This window comes from Macaca thibetana, chromosome 7 (assembly GCF_024542745.1).
Source record: "Macaca thibetana thibetana isolate TM-01 chromosome 7, ASM2454274v1, whole genome shotgun sequence".
NCBI lineage: Eukaryota > Metazoa > Chordata > Mammalia > Primates > Cercopithecidae > Macaca > Macaca thibetana.
Genome location: NC_065584.1, coordinates 124,334,454 through 124,347,226, shown reverse-complemented (window position 1 = coordinate 124,347,226; position 12,773 = coordinate 124,334,454). Strand labels below are relative to the sequence as shown.

At 39.2% G+C, this 12,773-nt stretch overlaps 1 protein-coding gene and 1 non-coding gene across 4 annotated transcripts in view; both read right to left on the bottom strand.

Annotated features, from left to right (window-relative positions):
* EIF2AK4 (eukaryotic translation initiation factor 2 alpha kinase 4) overlaps positions 1-12,773 on the bottom strand; it is a 106,148-nt gene that overhangs the window by 80,041 nt on the left and 13,334 nt on the right. For all 3 annotated transcript variants that reach the window (XM_050799366.1, XM_050799368.1, XM_050799367.1), the window contains exons 4-6: positions 8,518-8,670; positions 3,149-3,229; positions 1,358-1,506 (exon numbers count right to left, since the gene is read on the bottom strand). In XM_050799366.1, the coding sequence (XP_050655323.1) occupies positions 1,358-1,506; positions 3,149-3,229; positions 8,518-8,670 (383 nt within the window). The remainder of the gene's footprint in view (positions 1-1,357; positions 1,507-3,148; positions 3,230-8,517; positions 8,671-12,773) is intronic.
* LOC126960463 (small nucleolar RNA U13) lies at positions 6,662-6,763 on the bottom strand. The gene has a single exon (XR_007728006.1). It is a non-coding gene; the product is annotated as a small nucleolar RNA U13 (small nucleolar RNA).

The following is a 12,773-nucleotide window of genomic DNA, read 5'->3' as shown; positions in this document are numbered from 1 at the left end:
TAAAAATTTGTTAGATATTTCCTAGTGAAATTCTCTGACAACTTCAAACTCTGTTGCTTATTGGATGCCCAGATTCAAAAATAATTTAAATTGGGAAGGAGTTATAATCTTAAAAAGGAATGGTTACCAGAAACAGTATTTTTAAAAACTTTAGTTAACCCTAATAGTAGGTAAACATTAGTGTCAAAATGATTTCTGAACTGTTTTTTTAATAGTAGATAATTAGGGAAAGAACTAAAATGGTTCCTTCTAATAAACAAACCATACAGAAGTTTATATAAATCTTGTTTGGTGCCTAAAATGTTTCTTTTCACAGAAGCAAAGTGGTGATTTTAAGTTCTGCTCAGAGTCTCACAAGAGATAATTTAAACATACAATGAAGGCTGAAGTCCCCACACTATTTAGTAACCCACCCCACTCATAAACGGTTTCTGCACTAAAATTCCTTTCTGGTCTACAGGGGCCACAGCAAATAGAGAGCAAAGTCACAATTCTTCAGTGAAAAAGATATAGAACAAGTAGTATCTTTTAAGTGACCAGTGGTGACAGGGAACAGCCCAGGAGCCCACCTCAGTACTAGGGAGGGGACCCCTGGTAACCAACTGGGGTTCCTGCTCTCACGTAACAGATGTCCCACCTGTGCTCATTTTCAGGCACTCCTTACATCTGTGGTGGGACCTAATGCGTTGTAGACTGAAACACTGGATGATGATGACTCAAATGGAAGAAAATTTTTAAAATCACTTACTGAATTTAAGTTATTAAATGTTAAATCAAATCGTACTAAGGCAAGTTTGTGATGGTTATAGGCTGTTATAAAGGGGAATGAGGCTGGGTGCAGTGGCTCATTCCTGTAATCCCAGCACTTTGGGAGGCCGAGGCGGGTGGATCACGAGGTCAGGAGTTCAAGACCAGCCTGGCCAACATAGTGAAACCCTGACTCTACTAAAAATACAAAAATTAGCCGGGTGTGGTGGCACATGTCTGTAGTCCCAGCTACTTGGGAGGCTGAGGCAGGAGAATCGCTTGAACCCAGAAGGCAGAGGTTGCAGTGAGCTGAGACCACGCCATTGCACTCCAGCCTGGGTGACAGAGTGAGACACCGTCTCAAAAAAAAAAAAGGGAATGAGCAACAAAACTAGATTCATGATAGATACTTGGAAAGTGTTAAATGCAATTTTGTTTCATATTGCTAAAAATATACTCAATATATTGCTAATATATTAAGATATATAAGGTTTAAAAAAAGTTATTAAGACTATCGCCTTAAATTTCCATCAAATTTCACTACATCTTTAATGTAGTGAAATCCTTCTACATCTTTCATTCTCCCAGATCAGAAATCCCAGGGACTTACCTAGACCTTCCTGAGGAATTTGCCCGATGTTTACCATTTCCTACAAAGTCAGGAGAGCCTCCATGTAGAACGGCAGCCGTTCTGTGTCCTCCTGGGTCCTTCTTAGAGGTATGATCTTGGTTTGACAAACTAGCAATTTCCAAACGTTCCTAGAACAAGAAAAGTAAAACCTACTTTAGATGTAAGTCACAAATGGAAGACAATCATGGTACATAATTATTAATTCAGCATAGAATGCAAATTTTAAGCTGAATGTTTACAAGTGAAATAAAATTGAACTCAACTTTTAATAGTTTAAAATAGCTAGAAGGAGGACATTGAATGTTTCCAACACAAAGAAATGATAAATGTTTGCAATGATGGATGTGCTAATTACCCTGATCTGATCACTATACATTACATGTATCAAAACGTCACTATATACCCCATGAATACATACAACTATTATTTGTCATTAAAAAATAAAATTAAAAAAACGTTAATGCCTAAAAATGTACTGGCTCAAAAACTGAAGTCCAGGTTTGGGTTTCAAGAAAATGTAAATTTTATAAATGAAAATGCTTAGAATCTTGCAATAGTGTAAAAAGTTAGGGAGAAGAGTAATAGGAGATGAACAGAAGAAGGGGGAATCAAAGAGAAGGTAGAGAGTGGCTGACAGGAAGGCAGGTCAGGCGCAAGACAGGAGCACTGGTGGAAACGGGGATCTCATCTTACGTTTCTACGCAGGTTTAGTTTCACATAGGGCAGTACACTTGTCTGTGGAAGTGATTATACAAGACAGAAAGAAAGGCATTATCAGTCCCATTTTAAGGGACAAGTAAAGGGAGTCACAGAGAATGTCACCTTGCCAAGGTCACAGAGCAAGGCAGTAGAAAAGCTGAAGCTTTAAACCAGGGGAAGCTTGCTTGTGCTTCAGCTTCCTGCTTCCTGCTACCACATCGTGTCCCTTAAGTTTAATGCTATAATTATGTAAAAGAGAATGAGTAACATTTTATCTGAATTTCTCCAAACATGTCTGACTGGTTTTTTGCTTGAGCTAGACTCAGGAAAAATAAAGGAAAAAGTACTCTATCCTTTTTCACCACTGCCTTTTAAATCTGCTCTGTTGAATAACTCTTTTTCATCACTGAATGAAATTTCAGGCAGCTCCATATGGTTTCTATTCCCTCTTCAGTATCAACAAATCATTTTATTTTCCAGGTATTAAGAATTCTTGGTCGGGTGCGGTGGCGCACACCTGTAATCCCAACACTTTGGGAGGCCGTGGTGGTGGGTGGATCACTTGAGGCCAGGAGTTAAGGACCAGCCTGGCCAACATGGCGAAACCCCATCTCTGCTAAAAAATACAAAAATTAGCCAGGCGTAGTGGCACACACCTATAATCTCAAATACTCGGAAGGCTGAGGCACAAGAATTGCTTGAACCTGGGAGGTGGAGGTTACGGTGAGCTGAGATATTTGCCATTGCACTCCAGCCTGGGTAACAGAACGAGACTCTGTCTCAAAAAGAAACAATTTTAGTCCAAGTTAATTATTAAAGCCGCAATCTCTTCCTTCCCTCATTTGATAAATTATAGTAATTATGTAAGTCTAAATCATCTACTGACAACATAAAACTCTAGATTTTGCCACCTATTTGGGGAGTCTGAAATACATGGTGAATATTTATTTATTTTTAGTGCTTCATTTTATTTTGTATTACTGACAGTAACACAGATGTCATCAGTGGAAATAAAAACACTTTGTTTTGCAAAATGTAAATTATTTTATTATGATGGAGTTGATAGGGTACCTGCTTAGCCATTTCTTTCCTTTTTTTCTCTTCTTTTATCTCTTCTTTCCTTCTCTGGATCTCATGTAGGATTTCACGTTGCTGAAATAAATCAAACCATCATCAAAAGGCAATCTCTGAAATCTATACAACATATAAATTATGGAACTACAGAAAAATCTTTTAACTTTCAATAATTCAAACCCTCTTTTCCTAAGAGATCTTAAAATACAGCATCTTAGTACAAACTGCAGTTCTATCAGTTTTATCAGAGTTCTTATGCAATAGGCATTCCCATTTAAACAGGTTTGAGAATGTGTGGGGAGGGGCATTTACTCCCCATTCTTCATGTTTCCACATGCAGGAGACTTCCACTACAGCAACACTGTTGGCTTCTCACTTCTTCTCACATTTGTCTTAGCCCCTCCTGTTTGATATCTGTCTATCTGCAGAGAACAAGCACTTGTGCCTGCTCTCTGCCATGGGGATCTAGGTCAGCTTGGTGAAGGTGGGCTGAGCAAGCCTCAATGCCTGGACCTGGGGTGGCCATGGCCCAAGTACCACACCTACCTGCCATTCTTTAATCACCTGCATTTTCCAATCAGCTTTCTCAATTTTTTTTTTTTTTTTTTTTTTTTTTTTTGAGACGGAGTCTGGCTCTGTTGCCCAGGCTGGAGTGCAGTGGCCGGATCTCAGCTCACTTCAAGCCTCGCCTCCCGGGTTCACGCCATTCTCCTGCCTCAGCCTCCCGAGTAGCTGGGACTACAGGCGCCCACCACCTCACCTGGCTAGTTTTTTGTATTTTTTTAGTAGAGACAGGGTTTCACCGTGTTAGCCAGGATGGTCTCGATCTCCTGACCTCGTGATCCGCCCGTCTCGGCCTCCCAAAGTGCTGGGATTACAGGCTTGAGCCACCACGCCTGGCCCAGCTTTCTCAATGTTAAAAGTGGTGTTTTGATCTCTATTTTGTATTATTCCTCTAAAATTCCAGATTATAAATATCAAAACTATTAAGAGATTCACCAAAAACCATAATAGCAATAATACAACATGTAAAAACATACCTCAAACTTATAGGTAGCTATAGCAGTAGATGAAAACAAAATTGTTAGCTAAATAATCACTATCTTCTAATAAAAATTAGCCTTCCTAACAACAAGGACAATAATAAAAACTACAAACTCCCAGCAGGGCGCGGTGGCTCACACGTGTAATCCCATCACTTTGGGAGGCCAAGGTGGATGGATCACAAGGTCAGGAGTTTGAGACCAGCCTGGCCAACATAGCAAAACCCCATCTCTACTAAAAATACAAAAATTAGCCAGGCATGGTGGTGGGTGCCTATAATCCCAGCTACTCGGGAGGCTAATGCAGGAGAATCGCTTGAACCTGAGAGGTGGAGGTTGTAGTGAGCCAGTATCGTACCACTGCACTCCAGTTTGGGCAACAGAGCAAGACTCTGTCTCAAGAAATAAAAATAAAATAAAATAAAAATAATTAAAAAAAAGAACTACAAACTCCCAACAATAACTAGGCTACACACTTAAATAGAAAATAAGTAACAAAATCAATGGCACCTAAAAAAGACAGTGTTAATGTAAAGCACAGGATAAACAAAATGAAGCAGAAACAAAATAAAATGAAAAAAGAGGCATAAGAACCTAAGAACAAAACGCTAAAAGTAACTTTAAGAGACCTTACTATCTAGAAAATTAGAACGCCTCACCAAAAGATAAAAATAGATATACAAATGGTGCTGGGCACGGTGGCCCATGCCTGTAATCCTAACACTTTGAGAGGTCGAGGCCGGAGGATTGGTTGAGCCCAGGAGTTCAAGACCAGCCTGGCAACATAGGGAGATCTTGTCTCTACAAAAAAATTTTAAAATTAGGTAGGTGCAGTGGAGTACACCTGTAGTCCCAGCTACGCAGGCAGCTTAGGCGGGAGGATCCCTTGAGCTGCAGTGAGCCAAGATCGCGCCACTGCACTCCAGCCTGGGCGACAGAGCAAGACACTGTCTCACAAAAAAAAAAAAAAAAAAAAAAAAAAAAATTCAAAAAGCAGAAAACAAAAACAAATAGTACTGGTTGGAAAAAGAAACAATCCTGGATGGGAAGTCTAAATACTGTGAAGATACCAATTCTTCCTAAATAAATATGTAAGTTTTTAAAAACTCAATAGAAATCCCAGGAGGTTTGTTTTGTTTTGACTCTGGGAAAGCAATTCTGTAGATCTTCTGTAAGAATAAATGGGTGAGAATGGCTGAGAAACAAAAACAATGGAAGACGAAGGGATGGGGGGGGTAGGCTTGATTTGTCAGATATTAAAACATTATAAAGATATAATAATTCAAAGAGTGTGGTAGAGATTCAAGAAAAAACAGATGAGTTGAACAGATCATTGACAAACAGAATCTAGTATAGGTAAGCAGTTAAGATGCACTTAAGAATTGTGTCTGCAGCTGCCGCTGCACCATCTATAACTCCAGCAGAAGGAGAAGTGGGTAAGTAAGGAGGTCTCTATACTATGGCTTGTATAATACAAAGGAGACTGCTCACAAATCCACAGGTGGTAAAGCACCTGGCTCATTGCAACCTCTGCCTCCTGGGTTGAAGCCTCTGGCTACAAAATGCCGCTTGCAAGACTGCATCTTCTACTGGAGGAGTGAAGAAATCTACCGTTTCAGGCCTGATACTGTGGCATTCCGGGAAATTAGACGTTACCACAAGTACACCGAATTGATTCACAAACTCCCCTTCCAGCATCTGGTGAGAGAAATTGCTCAGGATTTTAAAACAGATCTGTGCTTCCAGAGTGCAGCTATTGGTGCTTTGCAGGAGGCAAGGGAGGCCTATCTGGTTGGCCTTTTTGAAAACACCAATCCGTGTGCTATCTATCCATGCCAAACACGTAACAATTGTGCTGAAAGATATCCAGCTAGCATGACGCACACGTGGAGAGCGAGGTTAAGAATCCAAAATGGATTGGGCATGGTGGCTCAAGCCTGTAATCCCAGCTACTTGGGAGGTTGAGACAGGAGAATCAATGGAATCTGGGAGGTGGAGGTTGTAGTGAGCTGAGGTCACACCACTGCACTCCAGCCTGGGACAACAAGAGTGAAAGTCTGTCAAAAAAAAAAAAAAAAAAAAAAAAGAATCCACTATGATGGGAAATTTCATTCTCCCCTCACCCCAAAAAACAAAAAAAAAATTATCTTCTTATTCCTAATAGTTCTAAATGTTACATATTTTTTTCCCATGGGGTCAAAAGGTACCTACATATATGATTGTGAGTGGAAAAAGGGGACAGAAATCACGTATTGGCCGTTTTTCTATTTTCATTCATGTGTGAATTTTTAATATAAATGGGGGGATGTAAAGCATTAATGCAAATCAAAACGTTTCAGTGAACAAGTTTCGGCAGTTCAACTTTATAATAATTATAGATAAACCTGTTACATATTTCTGGATAATGCTAGTATTTTGATTTTTTTTAAAAACAAGTAAATTCTTTTCTTTCTTTCTTTTGCTTTCATGTCAGATGGGTAATGTGCTGATGTCCTAACAAGGTTCAAGGGTGGCGTATCTCACCTGTGTGTGAACACCCAATCATCAAGCTTATCAACTACAGAAGGATCAAAACAAGTACATTTTTTATTGATGGCAACTAAACGGTTTGTGGCATTCTTATCATACAGTAGATTACACCCATTCACTATGTTTTTCTTTTTTTTTTTTTTTTGAAGACAGAGTCTAGCTGTCCCCCAGGCTGAAGTGCAATGGAATGATCTTGGCTCACTGCAACCTCCACCTCCCGAGTTCAAGCAATTCTTGTGCCCCAGCCTCCTGAGTAGCTGGGATTACAGGTGTGAGCCACCACGCCCAGCTCATTTTTTAATTTTTAGTAGAGATAGGATTTTGCCACATTGGCCACGCTGGTCTCGAACTCCTGGCCTCAAGTGATCCACCTGCCTCAGCCTCCCAAATTACAGGCGTGAGACACCACAATTGGCCTCACTATACTTTTCTAACTGAGTTGTCCTAGATGGAAGTACATGTTTTTAACGTTATCTGTCTTCTATGCAGTTCTTGCAAGTTTGCTATTAATATTAAAATACATTAAACTATTTTTAAACATATAAAGGAAGTATTACGAATCACTTAAAGAATTATTATTTAATAAATGTGTTAGGAAAATGCCTAAGAAAAATACACTTAGGCTTTTTTTAATAACCTGAATCAAAATAAGCTCTAGATAAGTTGATCAAAGTACTAAATAGAAAAAACAAATACAAATTTAAACATTTGGAAAAATAAATTAAAATCAAAAAGGAAATTTAGATGCATATATTATCTTTGATTTAAAAGATTTTAAAAATAAGACAGGAGTTTATATCCTTATGCAAACAAATTAAAGAAAAATACCAATGGTAACCATTTGATGTATATATTATCTTTGATTTAAATACAAATGGCAACTATTTGTATTTAAACAAACCTATATTTAAACAAAGCTTTAGACTGTCAGCATAGGATATAAACAGGAGTTTATAAAATACAAATGGTAACCATTTAGATGCATATATTATCTTTGATTTAAATACAAACAGTAACCATTTGTATTTTTTCTTTAATCTGTTTGCATAAGGATGTAAACTGTCTTATTTTTAAAATCCTTTAAATCAAAGATAATATATACATCTAAATGTTTGAACAAAAAATTTATTATCTGACTTTTGCTACTCATTTGGGCATGAGATACTTGTCTCGCACAGGGAAGAAGAAAATAGCCTCTAAAACACAGTGAATTCCTGTACACCCTCGCAAGCTCCAAAAGACCTTGGTTAAACAGCTTCTTTTCTCTTCTCTTTTATTTCTTTAAGACCTGGACTGAGGGCTCTAAGGGGCAGTATTGATAAGTGTCAAGAGGGAATCACTCATATTATTTTTTTTTTGAGATGGAGTCTTGCTCTGTGGCCCAGGCTGGAGCGCAGTGGCGTGATCTCGGCTCACTGCAAGCTCCGCCTCCCAGGTTCACACCATTCTCCTGCCTCAGCCTCCCAAGTAGCTGGGACTACAGGTGCCCGTCACCATGCCTGGCTAATCTTTTTTGTATTTTTAGTAGAGACGGGGTTTCACCATGTTAGCCAAGATGGTCTTGATCTCCTGACCTTGTGATCCGCCCGCCTTGGCCTCCCAAAGTGCTGGGATTACAGATGTGAGCCACCACATCTGGCTCACTTTTTCATACTCTCACATGTATCTACCTTTCTTGAATGAAAGGTTGGGCAAAACTTAAAGATAAGTTTGTAGGCAGAGACAGATGAAACCTACAGTAGTTTGCAATTCTCCAGGCTGGCATGCACACAGACATGGACAAGGGCATCTCACCTCCTGCTCTTCTTTCCGTTTGGCCTCCAACAGCCTCTGCTGCTCCTCCTGAGCCCGCCTTTCCAGCATTTCTTCGTGAAAAGACTTGGGAGGGGGCTTGTTATGCTCACTGAGAAATGACTGCACGTGGTAAGCCAGTTCAAAGATCATCACCTAAATGCATAAAAATCAACCACAAATGATCAAACAATGGGAAGGCCCAAACAGGAGAGGCTACAGAAAAGGAAAGCAAATCGGCAGTCAGAGGCCCACTTAGAATGCTATTATTCTTTTCGATATGACATATTCTGAATTTGGTATATGAGACAATCACAGCAGGAAAAAGCTTTTAAAGGGCCCATTGCATTGTGTTATTATCAAGACAGATGATTACCTAGGTAAATAAAAAGCTTCACTTTTCTTTTGTAGACCTATTCAACTTATTGGCATTTTCTCTATACTAAATCCAAAAAAATATTTTTCTTTAGAAATAAATCTGATAAAACATTTAAGACTGCATGAAAGTAAAAGCTGTCTTCCTAACTAGAAAACCTGTCTACATAATGAGAGTTGGGCAGAGAATACTCATTGCTAACATCAGAGCTTTATCTGTCTATGCAACATACTGAAAATATTCTGTTGGGAGTACAGAGGCAAATATTTAAAGGCCTCATTATCTCCTTGTTAGTAACGTTTCAATAAGAAGCTGATAAATACTTAGAAAGTATTTTATATAAGAGGCTGATAAACACTTAGAAAGTACTTTATTTCCACTTACAGAAGCATTCACATCTAGAATGAGGAAGAAAATAGTCTCCCTTTCACACATTCTTTATGTGAACATAGGAAGCCCCTTTCCCTTACCCCCAGGAGACGCAAGTCATACTTGGGTTGATAAATCAATGGAATAAAGGTTTCTGAGACCCCTCCCTGAGTGATTACCCAACCCCAAAGAGGTAAAGAGTGCCAATCCTTCTGCAGATGAGGAACATAACATTGAGATTTTTTTCTCAGTTACAATGAAGCAATTTTAAAATTCTTATTTTCATTATATGTTTGAAACCGTTTCTAAAGGGACTTAACAGGGTGGTAAATAATAATAGAAGTCATTGTACACAAAAATATAAAGTTAGTTCATTTGGTATCCTGCCTTTCTTTTGGGGAGCAAATACAAAGAAAGCACAGCTCTTGTTGGGTGATGTTAATGCATTTTTTCTTACACCACAAGCTGTGCCATTTACTGGATATATTTCACTTTAGAGTCAGAAACACTAGTCTACAGTCTAAGAGGCAGGTTATTCTAAGAAAAGCTCTTCTAAGGAAAGCTGGGGAAAGTAGGCAATTTCTATCATGTCAAAGAGAAACCACTTCTAAACCAAAAAGGAGGCAGAAGCCAAGATGTGGAGGGTTTTTCTTTTGCTGTTCTATTTACTTTGCTAGAGTTTTCTGTACAAATCGATCTGATAAACCTTCTAAGACTGGATGAAAAGAACTGCTTTCCAAACTGGCTCTTGCCTCCTACTTGCCTGGTGCTACAGGGCTCACTGGCCTCCTTCAGACCTCTGCTCAAGTCTTGAAGGCCTCTCCTGAACGCCTTGTAAAGAACAGCCACTCCACCGTCACACTCTCTAGACCCCTCTCCCCGATTTTCTTCATGGCACTTATAACTGCCTGGTTGGTTGTGCAGTTATTTGACTGCCTTCTGTCTGTTCCCTTCCCACTGCAGCCCACGGTGTGGTTTGCTCACTGTGGTTTTCCCAGTGCTGGAATAGCACTTGACACATGGTACACAAACAATAAATATTTGTTGAATAAATTAATAAAAAAATAAACTTGGCTTTAAAAATTTGAAAAAATAGAGTATACTTACGTTTACTTTCACATGACAAAGAGGTGTGTATAGATTAAAAATCATTCATAAGCAATTGGAAGTGCTTAAGAACAAGCTGTTTCTGAGTACTTATTTCCATTCAAATAATTAAATGACTCCTAGTTTTAAAAGGCAAGTTTCAGTGAATGCCATACCGCAATGAATCCCTATGCCATGCTTTAGTACCTAATTATACTCTATTTTACTTGAAAATAAAAAAAATTTCTTTAGAATTATGTCTATTTTAGACTTTCCAGTACTTCAGACTTAATGGAAACGAATTTTAGATAAACAAGAAGAGTGATTTGCGCAGTGCCTTCCCATGTTTAACGTCCATTCAAATCTCATTATATGACGATGACTCAGATGAACGCTAGCACAGGCGGCCCTCGGAGACATTACAGGTTCAGTCTCAGACCACTTCAATAAAGCAAATGTCACAATAAAGCAAGTCACACACAGTTTTTGGTTTCCCAGTGCATATAAAAATTATGTTGGCCGGGCACGGTGGCTCAAGCCTGTAATCCCAGCACTTTGGGAGGCCGAGATGGGCGGATCACGAGGTCAGGAGATCAAGACCATCCTGGCTAACATGGTGAAACCCCGTGTCTACTAAAAAATACAAAAAACTAGCCGGGCGAGGTGGTGGGCACCTGTAGTCCCAGCTACTCGGGAGGCTGAGGCAGGAGAATGGCGTAAACTCGGGAGGCGGAGCTTGCAGTGAGCCGAGATCCGGCCACTGCACTCCAGCCTGGGTGACAGAGCGAGACTCCGTATCAAAAAAAAAAAAAAAAAAAAGTTATGTTGATACTGTATGGTAGTCTATTAGGTGTAAAATAGCATTATGTCTGTAGAAATCAATGTATATACCTCAATTTTAAAATACTTTATTGCTAAGAAATACAAATGATCATCTGAACCTTCAGGACGACATAATCTTTTTGCAGACAGAGGGTTTTGTCTTGATGACGGCTGCTGACTGATCAGGGTGTGGCTGGTGAAGGCTGGGGTGGTTGCGGCAATTTCTTAAAAAGACAACAATGAAGATTGCTGCATCGATTGACTCTTCCTTTCATGGAAGATTTCTCTGTAGCATTCAATGCTGTTTGATAGCTTTGAGTCACGGTTGAACTTCTTTCAAAGTTGGGGTCAATCCTCTCCAACCCTGCTGCTGCTTCAAAACAAAGTTTATGAAATATTCTACATGCTCGATTGTCATTTCAACAATGTTCACAGCATCTTCAGGAACCACTCAAGAAACCACTTTCCCTGCTCATCTATAAGAGGCAACTAATCATCTGTTAAAGTTTTATCATGAGGTTGCAACAAATCAGTCACATCTTCAGGCTCCACTTCTAATTCTAGTAATAGTCCTCTTGATATTTCCACCACTTCTGCAGTTACTTCTTCCAGTGAAGTATTGAACCCCTCAAAGTCATCCATGAGGGTCAGAATCATATTCCAAACTCCTGTTCATGTTGATATTTTGACCCCTTTCCATAAATCATGTATTTAATGGCACCTGGAATGGTGAATCCTTTCCAGAAGGTTTTCCATTTACTTTGCTAAGATACATCAGATCAAAGGAATCACTATCTATGGCAGCTATAAGTTTGTAAAATGTATTTCTTAAATAATATCACTTGAAAGTCAAAATGACTCCTTCATCCGCAGGCTGCAGAATGGATGTTGTGTTAGCAGGCATGAAAACAACAATAATCTCCTTGTACATCTCCATCAGAGTTCTTGGGTGACTAGGTGTGCTGTCAATGAGCAATAATATTTTAACGGGAATCTTTTTTCTTCAGGGCAGTAGGTCTCAACAATGGTCTTAAAATACTCAGTAAACCCTGCTGTAACAGATGTGCCATCATACAGGCTTTGCCTTTCCATTTATAAAGACAAAGGAGATTTAGCAAAATTCTTAAGGGTCCTAGAACTTTGGAATGGTAAGTGAGCACTGGCCTCAACTTTTGAAAAGTCAGCAACTGTATTAGCTCCTAACAAGAAAGTCAGTCTGTCCTTTAATAAGGCTTTGGAGCCACACATTGACTTCTCCTCTCTAGCTGTGAAAATCCCAGATGGCATCTTCTTCCAATATAAGACTGTTTCATCTACACTGAAAATCTGTAGCTAACTTTATCAATTATCTTAGATCTTCTGGATAACTTGCTGAAGCTTCTTCATGACCACATGCTGCTTCACCTTGCACTTTTATGTTATGAAGATGGCTTCTTTCCTTAAACCTCAGGAACCAAGCTCTGCTACCTTTTAACTTTTCTTCTGCAGCTCCCTCATCTCTTCTCAGCATTCACAGAATTGAAAACAGTTAGGGCCTTGATCCGGATTATGCGTTGGCATAAGGGAATGTGGCGGCTAATTTAATCTTCTTTCCAGGCCACTAAAA